Source organism: Syzygium oleosum, unplaced genomic scaffold, assembly GCF_021117445.2.
Source record: "Syzygium oleosum isolate NSW1041296 unplaced genomic scaffold, Sole_v2.1 Sole_v2.21, whole genome shotgun sequence".
Taxonomy (NCBI): Eukaryota; Viridiplantae; Streptophyta; class Magnoliopsida; order Myrtales; family Myrtaceae; genus Syzygium; species Syzygium oleosum.
In genome coordinates, this window is record NW_026607505.1 from 810,883 (window position 1) to 828,104 (window position 17,222).

General features: G+C 38.1%; 2 protein-coding genes across 2 annotated transcripts; one reads left to right on the plus strand and one right to left on the minus strand.

The window, feature by feature from the left end:
• Window positions 1-5,273: 5,273 nt before the first annotated feature.
• Window positions 5,274-12,031, minus strand: LOC115677410 (lysine--tRNA ligase, cytoplasmic). The gene is made up of 17 exons (XM_030600576.2): window positions 11,753-12,031; window positions 11,454-11,529; window positions 10,685-10,753; window positions 10,423-10,588; window positions 10,238-10,331; window positions 9,349-9,434; window positions 8,181-8,299; window positions 8,043-8,105; window positions 7,479-7,604; window positions 7,117-7,399; window positions 6,928-7,024; window positions 6,687-6,843; window positions 6,230-6,373; window positions 6,072-6,140; window positions 5,852-5,995; window positions 5,673-5,724; window positions 5,274-5,563 (listed from the first exon to the last, which is right to left on the minus strand). The coding sequence occupies exons 1-17, from the start codon at window positions 11,836-11,838 to the stop codon at window positions 5,550-5,552; spliced, it is 1,845 nt and encodes a 614-aa protein (XP_030456436.2). The 5' UTR covers window positions 11,839-12,031; the 3' UTR covers window positions 5,274-5,549.
• A 1,608-nt stretch (window positions 12,032-13,639) lies between these two features.
• LOC115677421 (porphobilinogen deaminase, chloroplastic) lies at window positions 13,640-16,336 on the plus strand. The gene is made up of 5 exons (XM_030600588.2): window positions 13,640-14,097; window positions 14,568-14,973; window positions 15,385-15,591; window positions 15,730-15,907; window positions 16,022-16,336. The coding sequence occupies exons 1-5, from the start codon at window positions 13,841-13,843 to the stop codon at window positions 16,132-16,134; spliced, it is 1,161 nt and encodes a 386-aa protein (XP_030456448.2). The 5' UTR covers window positions 13,640-13,840; the 3' UTR covers window positions 16,135-16,336.
• The last annotated feature ends 886 nt before the right edge of the window (window positions 16,337-17,222 follow it).

Genomic DNA, 17,222 nt, shown 5'->3' on the forward strand with positions numbered 1-17,222 from the left:
AAATCGTAAAAAACAGAGAACAGATAAAAGAGTTAGGTGCAAGATACAAAACCATCGCCATGACCAACATTGTCATCCAACCGAAACGGCACGCTTCAGTTTTTGCCATTTCTTTTTCATTCATCAATCTCATGTCAAGAGCTCCTATCTTAGGTTTTTCCGTTCAATTACTTGCCCGTGTTCGTCCGCATCTGTAGGACTCCGTATAACGGTTTATTTTAGCTTTCAATGGAACAAAAGGAACTTTCGATCGTATGTTACCATGCATATATGATTAAACGAGTTTATTGATTGTATTAAGAGTTGAAAATAGGTAATGGGTTACTTAGGGATCGGGTCATTTCCATGCATATATGAAACAGTGTGATTGCATTGTTAGGACCTTTAAAGTTTGGGAAAATGACACAAATAATCCATGAATTTTGAATTAATGTCCAATATAGTCCCTGAACTTTAGCTTCATGTGCAATGTGGTACTTAAACTTTTAGTTTGTTCAATGTGGTCCTTTGACTTATGGTACATGTTCAAGTTAGTCCCTAAACTATATAAAAATGCTCAATGTTGTCCTTCCATTAATTTAACTTCATGGACAACATTGAACATTTTCATATAATTCAAGGACTAAATTGAAGATGTACCAAAAGTCCATGAACTACATTGAATAAATTGATAGTTCAGGAACAAAATTGAATATGTACCAAAAATTCAAGGACCACATTGAACAAATTAAAAGTTCAGGAACCACATTGTACATTGAGCTAAAGTTTAGGGACAATTTGTGTCATTTTCCCTTAAAGTTTCGTTCAATTGTGTACGACTATGTATGACAATAGACAAAAAGACAAATTATTGGATTCGTTATATTGAATCATCCCACAAATTTATAATAAACAAATAATTTCAATGTTAGGAATTTGCACGGCTATTTCGGGTGATCTATCCTCTTTGGATATCCTATCCCCGTTGAACATAGCGTGAGGAATATGCATGCGGGCGGTTCTCATAGTGCAAACCTTTTTGCTATATGCCATGTAAGTCCATTTCATGGGCATACAAGGAATCTTTCTTTTTTTGCCCCCATTCTTCTCCGAACCCTTTTTTGCATTTTCAATAAATAGGTTATTCACTCTATTTCCACATTCAAATTGGTTATATAACACGCCCTAACTTATGAGTTGATGAAAATAACCTCAAGAGAACTAAGGTTTCTTACGTGTTTATACAGATTCCATCTCCTCTATCGTACTTACTAATGTGCTTGAGATGAACTCTATGAGAGACTTTTAGTAATAAGCTTGAAACTTGTTGGTAATCTTTGGGGATATTGTCTAATTAGTCATAAACCTATTGTACGGATGTCAATAGTCCCAAACTTTTCAATTTGTCAATTGAGTCATAAATGTTTGTGCGAAGTTCTAGTGTTGTCTTTCCGGCCTATCTTTGCCGGAAATCACTGACATTGCGGTGTTCCACGTAGGACGGCCAGCGATGACTGGACCGCCACACCAGCAACTTCCGACAAAAATTAGCCGAAAGGATTACATTGAAATTTCTCACAAAGATTTAGGACTAAATTGGTAAATTTTGGAAAGTTTAGAAATAAATTAGCATTTGTACAATAAGTTTAGAACTTATTGGGTAATTTTCTGTATCCTTTATTAATCAACGTATCTCAAAGCTAAATTGTGATCATATAGAGTTCACAACTTTAATCAAAGAATTCCCCTAAAAAAAAGAACTTGAACCAAATAATTGGATATGACAAGGAATTCTTAGAGATTAAAACTTTAAAGAGAAATTTCAAATAAATATTCTAGGCAAGAATAAAATAGAATTCCGATCATCAAGCTTATTAAAATACTCGAATCTCAGAAGATTTTTATAAGAAAAAGAAAAAGAAAAGGCAAACCTCTGTAAACTTCTCCGTCTTGAATACAAAAGAAGAAGAAACAACAGTCAAGAAATGATGGATACAGATCATGAGATTGATTGTTCCACGTTAAAGGTATGTTTTTCCTCATTAATCAAACTTGCCCTGAACGAAGACGCAATAAGGGTTATTTTGAACCGTTTAAATTTTAGGGTGCGTTTGAAATTATTCGGGGAGTGGAAATAGCGTGAGTATTTCTTTTCTTTTCCTTTGAAAAGTGAGCCATTGATGGGGAATTAAATTGGTTGAACACATATACAATGAGAGATTGCAATGCATCTCCCCCGATCACAAGCATGAAATGCTGACAACCTTCACCGGCATGCCATATAGTAAAAATAGCAATTTAATTCAAAAAATAAAGCGAAAAGAGGCTCCACCGAGACTAATTCGAACATGTGAACATGAGGTACACTTATTTAATGCTAGAAGTACAACGACCCCCCAACCATTCATGTATCACTTAGGTTTGTGCCACGACATGACAGTGCGTGACAACAGTTAGGTCTTATTTTATGTCTAGTACTTGTCCATGCAAATTACCATATCAAGTTGCCACAAGAATGTTCTGTCATTTAATTTTTGTGGCCCATGACGATAAACTCTACTCACTTTAAAAATGACATAAACGCGTTTATATTCTTTCGGTCACACTCCAATTAGGTAGCCCTACTATCCTTTTCTCTCGTGGTACGAAGATCTGTAAAATTATGTGTTCTTGTTGCATGGAAGATCTAGCGAGTCATATCGTAAGAATGGAACTATCTTTTAACACCAAAATGCACCTTAAGCATACAACCCTTAAGGAAACAAAGAAGATCAATATCGAATGGTGAGATGAAACCCTAGTTTTACTTCTTCCCCATGCTTTAACATTGTAATCTATTATACAGGGGACATGAGAGCCACTAAATTCGGACAAAATAAAACGCATGCTGACCTACTTCCACATGACTAGTGAAATAATTGTGGCCTGGCCAAGTTGGTCATCATATGCTGACCGACACAATTTTAATGGTTGATACTTTTTCTTGGCCAATTGCCACGCATTCAACCCAATTTTGTATTTTGCTTGGCCCTTGAATCTCGGCTTAGTTGAACATCTGTACTCCTCTATGTGAATGCTATGGATTATATGCTTGTCCAGCGAGGATGGTTGAGTCTGTGAGTATAAAAGTTGTCTAAGGAGAGCACTTCTGCTCCCTCGCAAACTTAGTACATACTTGTCTATTCTCATTAGCTATAAAAGCAAGTTAAATCCTTGGTCATGAGTACCAAGATTGTATGTAAATGATGCGGAATTTTACGTGAAAACATACACGATCGAATGTTAGAGATCGGAAAGACGATATGGTACCGTTTGAGTCCCAAAGAGGAGGACACTATTAGTCCCTATTATCGATATAGTGTCGTCACTTCATTCTGTATATTGGTCTTACTGCGTCATTGAACTGAGGTATCAAAATTCAATATATGAAGATTGGATGCGGCTGTCTAATAGTTTGTACTTTGTGGTCCAGGAAAAAAGAGCAATGGACCATGTTGCTTTTGGCCACACTATGCCCACAATGAAATCCCAAGAATCTTCTCTTTTATGACATTTCTTGCATTATTGAAGAACAAAGCCCTCAAGTTGACTAATCTCTCTCTCTCAAACACACACACCCACACCCACAGATTGGATAGAGGGACAAAGGGGACCAAAACCAATCAGGACGGCCAGATAAACGCAAATGGTGTTTTTCAATTGGTCTGTTTAATAGGTCGGACCATGATGTTTCTTACATACTTCCATGACCCTTTTTAGCTTCGAGGGGGGGAAAATGAAGAGTGGACTTAGAACTTGGTACATAATATTTATAAAATGATATTGTCCAATGGTATAGTGACTTTGGGCAAATAATGAAGGGTTTTGGTCTAGGTTCAATTATTAAAGTGGAAAGAAATAATCTAAGCGAAAGGTGCATATAAAAGAGAGTTAGGGGGGTGGGTGGATTAGAATAAAGAGTTGAAGATAGTCCAAAAAGAATCATTTTTTAAAAGGGTGTAAAACGATTTATCAAATCCATGAATGGGTGGCCTTTTGTGTTGTCTGATGCTCTCTCCACTCTCTCTTGGCTTCTCTTTTCCTCCTTCTCTGTCCTCATCATGGAGATTCTTGAATGTTGTGGCTTGTCTTCTTGAGACAAAAGAATTTTAGGGCTAAGTGCTCAAAAGCTGCGTTTGGATAGTGTACAATCTGGTGTGGCTTCTGATTCTTTCTTGTGAAAATGGAATGTCCATTCCTCCCACTTACCCAACCTGGCTTGACCTTTTGTGTGCTCTTGCCCATCCCCAACTTCAAGTTTATTGTTATTCTCATCATTTTTCTAAAAAAATAGAGAGAAAGGCTTCGGACGCTCCACTGGACAAAGAATTATCTTAGGAAAGAAAGAGCCATGAAACTGTTTTGTACTTTGACTCTTATACTGGCAAATATAATGGAGCAAGATACGGAAATTTAAGGTATTATGAACTCGCATAAGATGTGAAACGCGATGCACAAAGTCCTTTTGGTCTGTATTGAGATATGGTAACCTCGATCGAATGTTGAGTGACTTAGGATCGCATTCTGATTATAAAATTGATTAGAAAAGGATTAGTGGCCAAAAGTAAATATTAGCATAAGCTTCTTAGAATAAATGAATTTCCATGACCTATCACTATCATGTCTTGGAAGGGCTCTAGTTTAGAAAAAAAAAAAAAGAGGTCAAGAAAGAAGGAAAGTAAAGGAAAAAACTTCACCAACATTATGGTACCTACATAGTAAAGGTTTAAAACACAATGGTCCCAAATGACATTGAGTTTGGGCTTTTTAAGTTTATTAGGTCAATTTCGTAGAGGGACCAGCAACTTGCAAAGGTCTAGACCGGCTTCAGCCAACAGTGGCCCACTATTTCTAGACAATTTGGAATTTCTTTTGTGTTTTGTTTCAAGGGAACGATTTACAATCTCCATTCTCCAGAAACTCATCTTTGAATCCAACATTCCATTTCCCAATTCTCATTAAACGATTCCACTACATTTCTCTATATAAACAACATTTATTCTTTTGCCATGTTTCTGGGCTTTACTATGGTCCATAATTGTTACTAAATCAATGTATTTTATCAGTATAGGTTGGTTAGATGCAATTCATCATAATCCCACTACAATGCAGTTAATGTGCTGTTCATTGTTTAAGGAACACGAGAGCTCCACAAAAAATGATATTACGATCATCCATACTTGAAGAAAATACGCCTCATCTATGTATCAATCAATCAACTCTGAGCCAAAGTGTCCGACAGACGAAATATACTGTAACACGTAAACATTGCCTATTTCATACCCTTATAATATAAAGAAAATGAGTGCCAAAGCATCCAAGAATCAAATTAATAAAGTTGCAACAAAGTATATGCTTCCACATCCCTATTGGTAACAGTACTCCAATTTGCACTAAAAAACTACTGTAGATACCCAGATACTTTTGGGTCACAGTTGGAAGTACTGGCTACGATTCTAGGCGGATGGTGCTTTCCACTCGAATGGACGAGAAACACCAAAATATTCCAGATTTTAAGCATATCAACATCCCTAAGCTGATGGGGCTGCCAGATAACAATTCAGTCATCAGGCACCAAACTTATAAATATTAGCCAAATTAATAAACGGATGAATAAAAGATGACATTTTCCTGCAACAGATACATATTTGTACCTTTGGCCGGAGGCTCGTCTTGCGGTTTCATAGCCGGAAAGAGGAGTACTTCCTGTTAACATAGAAAGCAGAACATCAAAGCTTCAATCTTGTACGTGTACATGTGTGTGCATGATTGTATGTGGGCATGCAAGCATGTGTATATACAACACAGAGAGAGAGAGAGAGAGAGAGAGCACCTTAATATTCTGTGAGTCGGTCAAAAGCATGGCAAGCCTATCAATACCCATCCCCCAGCCACCAGTTGGAGGCAAACCATACTCAAGTGCGGTACAGAATGTTTCATCCAAAGCCATGGCTTCATCATCACCCGATTGCTTATCCTGAATACCATGCAGATTCAATTCAGAATTGCTTCCTGAGAGTATTACCAAAAATTGCACCCAGCAATGATAATACCTTGAGTTGTTCGGCAAATCGCTCCCGCTGTACTACAGGATCATTCAATTCGGTATATGCATTGCAGAGCTGACCAAAGACAGACCAGAGAAAAGACGAATAAGGAAAAAGAGACGAATGATGGAAGTACAAAAAACCAGGACAGAGAGAAAGCATACTTCGTGCTTGTTAGCAAACAACTCAAATCTTTCAGTCAGGCCTGGTTTCGATCTATGCCACTTTGCCAAGGGACTCATGATCTCAGGATGATTGATGATGAAAGTAGGATTCACACAGGTCTCTTCCAAGAAGTGCCCCACAAGCTGCAAATGACAAGGATGAAATGAACTCCAGTAACAGACAGAAGGTATTGCCCAAAAGAAAAACAAAAATAAAGTTGAAATTAAGAAGCATGTAAATTTCTGCTTCCAATATATACTTTTATTCAACTAGACACCTATACCAACCAACTTCTGCATCGCATTAAATAATGAAAAAGACAATTCAAGAGGTGACATGATAGAACTACAGGCATCTTTGCATGCTCGTCTTCAGAGGCAATTTGCTGAATTAATTATGCAATTAGCTAAGCATTGGTTCGTGAGTATCAGAACACGCAAAAGTATTTATGCTTGCCTTGTCCAACAAACGAGCTGTTGTTTGAGGAGGAGGACACTTGACATCAAACCTAACACAAGCATCCACCAAGTACTTGTTAGCTTCAACACTCGACAGGTCCTTTGGAATGTCAAGATTAGCCATCTTCTCCAACTCCTCTATCATGTCAATCCTCCTGCACAAGTTGAATCCCAACAAATGATCAAATGTGTAACAATAGATCCATCATCACATGAATTTGTCATGTGTAATCACATACCTGAAAGGGGGAGTGAAATCAATCTCAATTGGATCGTTGTCAAGTCCATTTGCATGATACTTAATTTTATAACCACCAGTAAGTTCCTTAACCATCCCTGTTTCGTCAAATATGTTAAAGTATAAGATTTTGTAAAGGGAGACGAATACCATACACTATAATTTCAATTTAAATATCAAAGACCCTCACCACTAAGCATTTTCTCGGTGAGATCCATTACATCATTATAGTCTGCAAAAGCCATATAGAACTCGCAAGTAGTGAACTCAGGATTATGAGTCAAATCTATTCCTTCATTTCTAAATTGCTTTCCTATCTCATAAACACGGTCCAATCCTCCAACAACCAGCTCCTTCAAGTAAAGTTCAGGAGCAATACGCATGTACAGCCTCATGTTTAGGTCATTATGATGAGTCACAAAAGGACGGGCAGCAGCTCCTCCGGCAATCATGTTCATCATAGGTGTCTCAACCTGAAAGTTTATAAGGCTGAGAAATCTAATGCGCTAGTTACAAACAGAGCAGACAAACAGAAAAGCATGGTTCGTTTACCTCCAAGAAGTCAAGATCATTGAGGAACTTCCTAACATACTGTATGACCTTGGCTCTGGTCTTAAATATCTGTCTAACCTCCAGATTCAACATCAAATCCAGATAACGCTGACGGTATCGAGTTTCCTAGAAAGAAAATATATAGAGCAAATAAGTAAGCCAACAAAATCAATTTCTGCACATCGGTGCATTTTATCGAACGAGTCATGAGAAAGAGAGGAAAACTCAATTCAATCAACAGATTACTAAGAAAAAGCTCAACCACAGTAGCTAAATGTTAATCAAGTAAAACAAATAACAGTATAATGAATATTCATATAACCAAGAACCTATCCCTTGCAGTACCACAGAATAGAGTTAAGTCATCCAACATAAACTAAAGACACAGTTGCTTTGTAGGGCACAATAGTGTTCTCCGAGGGCTATCTCCGACGTGTTGGATTTCTATTTACATGTCAAATTGCAATAAAGCACTGTTAAAAAAAACCAGTCCCAAGTAGAAAAAGTCCTAAAACTGAACTACGGAATATTAATAAGACCAATTAAAAGATATTGATCAAGTACCTGATCTTTCAAAATATAGGTTTCAGGATTCCTGGTACTTCCTGGAACCCACAGTTCTGTTTTCTGCACAAGAACGCAGAATCAATTGCAACATGACGTAATTCCTCTCTTAGATAATTCTAAATCACGCCTTCTTACCTTCACATTTGCATTTTCTGAACCTGGAGCAGCTTTTTGCCTCGGCATCATGTGAAGACAATGGGACAAAACAATAAAAGACCTTGGAAATATGCTTAGCTCACCCCTTTTGGTTTTTCCTGAAAAAATGAAGAAAAGAAAAACATTAACAAGGTAAAAGAGCCATCCAAGGAGATATAAAGGTCTAATAAAGAATAAGTACAGCACATATACTTATATGTAATATAGATATACATAAGACTGTTAAGATTAATGATATGTCATTAATCATAAATACATAATTTGATGTAGTCTAATATATAAAAGTGGTTCAATGGACTTTGACAACTGATCTCTTGGGACAGGAGGGGGTCTCTCTTTGACCCCCTTATTATTAAACTAATGCTTTCCTTGGGCTTGTCTAGATTGACTTTCACCTTTTGTTTTTGTTTAATCTAAATCTTGCAACTTACACACCTTGAATTTATTTAAATCCAAAACTCCTAAAGCATTCACAACACTCAAATGCTGACACGTAGATTTACATAAAATATTTTCATAATTTTCTGAAATGCAAGTAATATTTAGATTTTGGTGGGAAGTAAAAAAGTACTTTCTGCTTTTACACAGAAGCAGTGTTCATTGAAGTCTGCATTAAAGAGAAAAAATTAAACCAACCGACCTAAGAAATTGTTCCCTTTGAAATTTTTGTGAAAACCAATTTATCTTATTACATAGGTGTTTGCATCCATAAAAGAAGAAAATGGTCAAATTTGTTCACCAGTCGCCCTTGTTTTTTCCCCTCCAGCTAGCATTCACAAGAAGATGAGATGAACATAAAAGGAAACATCCATTGCCAGAAGAAGCGAAAGTATGCCACAACATACAATGTTTTACACCCCTTCTCTCTCTCAGTACTAGTCAACGAGTTAAACTTCCATGGAAGGCAACAGTACCATTCTCTGATTGGATATTGAATTATCATTTGCAGATCTATCAGCAAAAGCAATTTAATAGTTCTCTCGACCAGCTAGAAGTTTTCTTCCAGTCAAAGGACATAATGAAGTTACACTTACGGACAAAGAATAGAAGATCTTACTCTTAGCAATATCAATAGCAACATCTCAGGCATCAAAAGTAAAAATGAGCCGATGAAAGAAATACAGCACTTAAGTTGCAAGAACCAAACCTGGAAAACCAGTAATGCCAACAATATCACCACGCTTCACGTTGGAATGGAATCTTGAAAACTCAGCATCGTCCATACCTGATTTACTGCAGTTTGACATAGAGAGGATTCAATTATATTATCTTAAAGAACAGAATGAAGTGAGTATCACAAAACATATATTGTCTTGAAGAAAGGGTTGATATAGTCAATAAACAGAAGGTTCTCTCTTCTTTTCCTTTTCAATATCTTACAGGTTTTTGGTGATTGTACTTATGTGGGAGAAAGGTAATGTTTTCGCACAACTGGACGCAAGCCATTAACTGTTTTCGCACAACTGGACGCAAGCCATTAACTGTTTAAGCGTGCATATGTGCAATCATGCTTTGACTATTTCGACAAGGAAGTTCTGTAGAATAAAGGCTTGCACGGAGAGGCCATTCGATTTAGAGGAAGGAAAAGCAAAAATTGTGGGAGGAAAATATCTTCAAACACAGTCAAGCATCGATGTGTTGATAATCTCTCAAACTGCGATCCAAATATTAGTATGTAACCTTATGCCAAAATTGTCACTAAGCTTTCGAAATATTGCAAACAAAAGGGCATGGAAAAAATTTAAGAAGCAAACAATCTTGAAGCTATTGTATTTCGGTTTCCGACCAATATTGCCTAAAATTCTTGGATGATCAATTGAAAAAAAACATGCGAGCATTTGAAAGAGATATCTGAGGTAACTAAAGCCACTAATATATGAAAAATGTCCAGAATAATGATAATTTCTACCGTACGCGAACTGCTAACTAAATGGAAACATAAGATGGTAAAAGTAAAAGTAGACAAAAGAATATTGAAACAAAAATTACAAAAAAAAATAATTTTCTAAGCAATAAGAAAAGGAAATGAAAGTCACCTAGCATCAGCCATGACTTGCACCTTTGCTCCACCCTCATGCAAATCATAAAAAAACAGCTTTGAAGATGAAGATCGTTTGCTCATAACTCGACCTTGAACAACAGAAACAATGCTGAGATAAAAGCAGAAGACAAGCCAAAATAACATATTTCTCCCATAGAAAGAAAACACCGTGATAAGTACCAGCTAAAGCTATGGCTACATCCTCAAGATGCTCTCCTTTGTTTAAGCCTCCATACTGGTCAATATATTCAGTGATAGACATCGAAACTTGAAACTTGTGAGGATAAGGGTTTTTCCCATCTGTCTTCTGTGCCTCGAGATACTTCAGCCTGTTTTGAAAGTATTGCTGCCAGTAGGCAAGAGAAAACAAGCATGAATATGTGAAGCTCATAAAAAAGGAGTAATATGCAATACAACGAGGGAGGGAGTAATTGATACATACTGTTGGATCCATGTCCTCATCATCAGCTGCTCCAGATTTCTGAGACTGGGAACTTGCCTTGGCAGCGGCCTTCATATTTGTACAAGTCAAATTAGCATCAGGATTCAAATCATGGAAAGAAATGGCAGTACTGACATTAACAAAAGTCGGACCAGGATTGATCCACTCATGATCTAAAATGGCCATCTACTTAAGATATAAGCATCTTTGCCATTCAAGTTCATTCAAAATAAGTGTCCTTGAGCATTATTTACATTTACGGGCTTCGTTTATGTAGGTTTAAGAACGAAAATGAGCAAGCAACTATAATTAGTAAAGTGCCACCACCGCCACCACCTGATTTGCTCTGAACTTATGTGCGCAGTCCATCTGATTTGCTCTACGAGATATACTGATAATTTATCCACATCCAACAATGCGGAGACAAAAACAAATGCAGTTTCAGCTGCCGATTGTTGATGCAAAATGCCTTTACCAGAAAATTATCATAACTAACTATATCTGCACTTATAAATAAATAAATAAATATATATCCACACTGATATAGCCAGCTAAAATACATCCCCCGACAAACCAAGGGCCAAAAGCTAAATTCAAAGAAAAAGGATAGATTTTTTGTACTCCAGTTAAAACCAGTTAGTACCGCGATGCATCAAACGCCTCTACATTATGAAATAATGCGCGAAAAAACTCTCCACCTAACGTTTTGATAGAACCAATTTCACACCAACTAACAGAAAATTCATGAGCAAAGGAAACAGCTTTATACCAGCTTAGCCTTCTCCTCCTCCTTGCGCCGCCTCTCCTCCTCCCTCTGCTTGTTCTTCAACTCTTTCTTGCGTGCACTACGGTCAATTTCAAAAAAGAGCTCGACCCATCAGAATACATAAACCAAAACTAAAAGCAGAAAAAAAAACAAGAACCAAATAGAGGCAGGCAAGCGAGTTTGATCTCAAAGCACCAAACTTTGATCGATTATACAAAAAAAATACACAGACCCACAAATGAAGCAGCACGAGAACGGCGAAGAACGCATTCAGTGAAGCACGCGGACCGCAGAAAACTTACTTCTTGCTCTGAGTTTCTCCAGATGAAGCGTCCCCGGCCAGGTCCGAGACAGCTTTCGCTGCTTCATCAACAGGGCCCCCTTCCATTGCTGGGGAAGAGGACGGAGTCACAATGCCTTTCGGAGAGACCGAGCGCAAGGATTGAGAGACTGCAGCAGAAGGGTACGACGTAGAAGCCGCCGGCACTAGGGTTTTCGCTGGGATAAGAGAGAACTTTCGGCTTTGACGGCGAAATACACACGTGCTGCCGGGGTTGGCGCTGTAAAAACCGAAACTTTATGTTGTGAACTTGTTAATGAAAATCAATGAGTTAACAAACGTGCTTTATATAGTGCCCCAACTAAAAAAGTTTGGGTTTTTAGACTCCCGATTCACACGGAAATGTCGAGTCTTGCAACCCACGGAAATGTCATGGTCATGTGCGTAGGTTCCACGCTTGGATAGACAGAGGAAATTACTTTGTGGGTTCGTAAAGATTAATCTTTTGGTCTACTTTAGAGGGAATGACAATATGCGTTTGGCCTCCTCGCGTAGATTCTAAAATGTCAATAGTAAAATTCTCCGAAATTCACAAGACAGCAGATTATAAAATGTCAATAATGCTACTTCTTTTATAAGAAGAAAACTTAATGTGGATTGGAGGAGTCATGGAAGCCACGTTGACTCTTACTACCTATATAACTACCTATATAAGGACATTGTTCTCGGATTATTGTATAACATCATCAGCCACAATCGGCAAGACGTCATGGTAAATCGAAGCATTAATAAAGAGAGCAAATTCAGCTAACGCGTAGACAAAAGTGGAACATTTTATTTCATCGGCCAATTGAGAAGTATATAATCTAGTCATATTATAAAAGTTCGTTTATTTGTTTTTTAATAGCTTTATGTTTGACAAAATATCAAGTAAGGCTTGGATCAAAATCTAATTGGATGATCTAAATTTGAAATCTCGTTCATTAGGGATGGTACTCATATTACGTGTGAATTACCCGCTCATAGGGTGAGTGTATAGAAGAACCACTCACAAATTCTCAATTTCGGGTACCATTACAATCACCTATTGATATGACATATGCTTGCAATTACAAACACGTAGGATGATTTATCATGTTAGGATTGTTACCTCCATAAGAGGAGAAGAGGGATGGTCGATAACTTCATCCTCCCACTCTTGACAAAGGAAAAGTGTAAAATAGAAGAGGGAAGAAAAGTTCACACTTGCAACACGATTACATAAGGAGATTAATAAATAAGGAATATGGGCACTGAAAGTCCTAAAATTTGACACAAAAGTGTAATTGAGTCATAAAACTTGCAAAAAGTGCAATCAAATTCTAAAACTTGTTAAATTCTTGCAATCGAATTTTTTCGTTAACTTTGTCTAACTTAGATAATGGAAAATGCTAACATGGTTTTATTTTTTTATTTTTTCCTTCCTATATGACAATGACATGACTAGAACAGAAAACATAAGGCTAAAATAACGTCGTTTTGATTTTAATCTAATTTGTAATATTAATTTTATTTAAATTAGATTTAAATATAAGGTCAGCTCTCGCCGCCTGGTCTCAACCCTCTTCTTTCTTTATTTTAATTAAATCTAATTTGAATGAAATTAGTATTAAAAATTACATTTTGACCAAAATCACGGTCGATTTAGACACGTAGGAGAGAGAATTGAATTGATTATATTAATTAGATAGACTTAATGAAAAGACTTAATTATATTTATTTGATAAGTTTTAGGATTTGATAGTACTGTTTCGACAAATTTTAAGAGTCAATTAAGATTTTGTGATAAAGTATTAGAGATTTTGTGATAAAGTATCCCCATAAACAATGACTAAAGCCGGCATGAATTGCAAGGAAAGAAAAGGAAAGAGGGGATGATGGTGGTGATAATTTGATAACAGCAGGAGATCTGCAGAACTGGTCTGTCCGCAATCCTACTCTATCCAACCCCACTATCCATCTCGATAAAACTTGTCCTTCCTGCCCAGACCATCACCTTCTTCTTCTTCTTCTTCTACATATCTCTCTTGGGCTCTCTCTCTCTCTGGACAGATTGAAGGGCTACGGTTCTATGCAAATGGAGACCCTTTCTTCATCCCCTTCATTATCCACGCGACGGGCACTCGGGCCTGGCCATCCCTTGCCAGTCAACTCCTGGAGCGGTGGTGGGTCGGTCTCCGTTCTTGGGTTTTCGCGCAAATCTCTCGCCTTTCCTTCTCTCTCCAGGAGGCCCCACACGGCCAATGGCGTCGTGAGGGCCTCCGTCGTCGTCGAGAAGGAGACCCAGGAGGCGAGGACGGCTTTTCTGGTCATCGGCACCAGAGGAAGGTGCGTCCTTTCTCGTTTCCAGAGCTCGAATTTTCACTTCTTTTGTTGCTTGCATTGGTGGAACGTAGCTTTGTTTCTCTATGTGTACGGGGGGGGATACGTGCTTGGATCAAATTTAGCTTCTGATGGAATGCAAGACGATTTTGCTCACACTCTGTGACTCCATATTGATTGGGACTGTTAAATTAACCTGAGAGCTAAATCAATTATGGGTTCTAAGAGGTGGCTCAATTGGCAAGAGAACTGGTTACAAATTCTTAGCTGCATTAGAAGTCATAGTTCTCTCCGGAAAGGTTGTGAATGCTTCTGCTAGTGTGGTTGGACTCCTAAGATTCACTGAAATTCGAAAAGAATAGTTTTTTTGAGTTACTGGACAATAGAGTACTCGAAATTGTTTGTCTGATTCCGTCATTGTTCCGTATGTTTCATCTGTTTTGTATGAGTACTTATGCGCTTCCTGCATTGGACAGCCCATTGGCACTTGCTCAGGCTTACGAGACAAGAGACAAGCTTATGGCTAGCCATCCGGAGTTAACCGAAGAAGGGGCGATAGAGATCAAGATCATAAAGACAACAGGGGACAAGATCCTTACGCAGCCACTTGCTGACATCGGGGGGAAGGGGCTTTTCACGAAAGAAATAGATGAGGCGCTGATCAGCGGAGATATTGACATTGCTGTCCATTCTATGAAAGATGTCCCTACTTACTTACCGGATAAGACTATACTACCTTGCAACCTTCTGCGCGAGGATGTCCGTGATGCATTTATCTCCATGTCCGCGGGGTCGCTCGCTGAACTCCCTGCTGGAAGTATTATTGGTACGGCTTCACTCAGGAGGAAGTCGCAAATACTTAACAGATATCCTTCACTCCAAGTAAGCCAACATCCTGTTGTGATAAACAAAAGGCATCCTATGTGTATGGACATCATGATCATCTCGCCAAGGCTATTGACGTGTTAATTCAGTTAGTATTTCCGGATAAACTATAAATGGAATTTATCATGCATGTGACTATTCGTGAAGTTTCACCATTTTCTACAAAGACGACGAAGGCCATGGCGACCAACATATTAGGAGTTCCTCGTATTTCTTTTTTCATCTTTAATTTCTCATTGTGGAAAAGACTGATAATATATTTCAAGGACTGTAATCAAAGCTTATCAATCAAAATAGCGATGCTTTTTCTCAAAATTTCACTGCACCATCTATGTTGCAGTTGCGTATACGGTTTGTGTTTTGTTGGTCAGCTACTTAATCTTACTTTTGGCTAATTCTAACTTGCAGGTCCAGGAGAACTTCCGGGGCAATGTCCAGACGCGATTGAAAAAGCTGAGTGAGGGAGTTGTTCAAGCAACACTATTGGCGCTGGCTGGGTTAAAAAGGTTAAACATGACGGAAAATGTCACTTCCATTCTTCCAATCGATGATATGCTTCCTGCCGTTGCTCAAGGCGCAATTGGCATTGCCTGCCGAACTGATGATGAGAAGATGGTGGGTTTTTTACTCTGATATCTAGTTAAGGGCTAGCAAATTATTTTCGCTCTTAATAAAAGATCGAGCACAATTTATACAGACGACCCCGGTTAGTGGGATACAGTGTTGTTGTCGTAATGGATTTCTTTTTCACAGGCTAATTACTTGGCCACTTTGAACCATGAGGAAACAAGATTGGCGGTTTCTTGCGAGAGGGCCTTTCTAGAGACTTTAGATGGGTCTTGCCGTACTCCTATTGCGGGATATGCTTGTAAAGGTGAGGATGGCAATTGCATCTTTAGAGGATTGGTTGCTTCACCTGATGGGACCCATGGTAAGTTGACCTTGGACCATCTTGTACTTATGCCCATTCTTCATTCCACTGGAGGATGGGTAATTGATCTGAAGACTAATAATCTTTCTTTACTGTTTCGTTTAAATATCTCAGTGCTTGAAACTTCAAGAAAAGGCCCATATACCTATGAAGATATGGTTTTGATGGGAAAGGATGCTGGCAAAGAACTTCTTTCACGGGCAGGTCCTGGGTTTTTTGATTCTTAAGTAGTCTGATGATTGAATAAGCAGAAGGAATTCACTGAGCCCTCTTTCTAACTTGTTGCGCCCAGCAAGTTCATCATCATTTTGAGCTTTTTCCTTGTATTTTAACAATTGATTGTTTGTATTGTAACTAGAAGAGGCTTTTTTTAATGATTAAGTCAGAATGTAGGTTGTTGGTTCTCTAGTGAATTGAGTTGAACTGTTCCTTCCTCCCTCCCTCCCTTCCTCCCTACCTCCCTACCTCTCTCCCTCTCTCTCTCTCTCTCTCTCTCTCTCTCTCTCAATGTGTTCGACTAGTGTAACCCCAAATGTTCCTTACACGTGTTAGCTGTGGTGGTACTTTTCAGTCTTCAGCTTTGTTCTGTAAAGTATGGCCCCAATTGTGAAGGCTGAACCTATAGTGGAGTATGATTCTTTATGCTATTCTAAAAGGGAATACTTATATTTCCGAATTTTTTTTATAGATAATGTGATGGCTGGCGACAACGTCAAGAGTCTTGGACATTTCAGACTAAGTTTGCTGTTATGACCTCCTTTTCTAGTATTGGCCAGAGTAGTCCTTTTTTTTTGACTGAGAACAATTTCCAATGTGGAATTTGAAAAATCCCATGAGAGTAGATCATCCATAGATCACTGTTGAATGTGCACCATTCAAGTTTAATACTGCTCTGTGGATCTTTTTAAGAAGCTTCTGATCTTTGGGTGGATCATATACTAGATTTCTTAACCATCATGGCTCTCTGCTTACCTCAACAGCTGATCTTTTTTTGAGAGACAATTTTCTCATCCTTTTATTGGGGTATTTATTGTGGAAGTGGCTAGCATTAGCTTGGTCTGTAGTGTTGTGTTGTGAATAGTTCCATGTAATGCTGATTGCAATTGCTAGGCACAGTAAGCTTCGTTACCAAGGAAAAGATTACTTGATTTTGATATTGCTTGAGTTTGCAGACAGCCATTCAACATAACGTTTTCATCCAACTGAGAGCAGGTACCTTGATACTTTAGCATTTTTTTCCTCATTTGCTGCTTCTTTATAACTTGCTGTTGGTACCTACTGCTACCAGTTTCTGGCTTTTTTTTTTTTTTGCGGT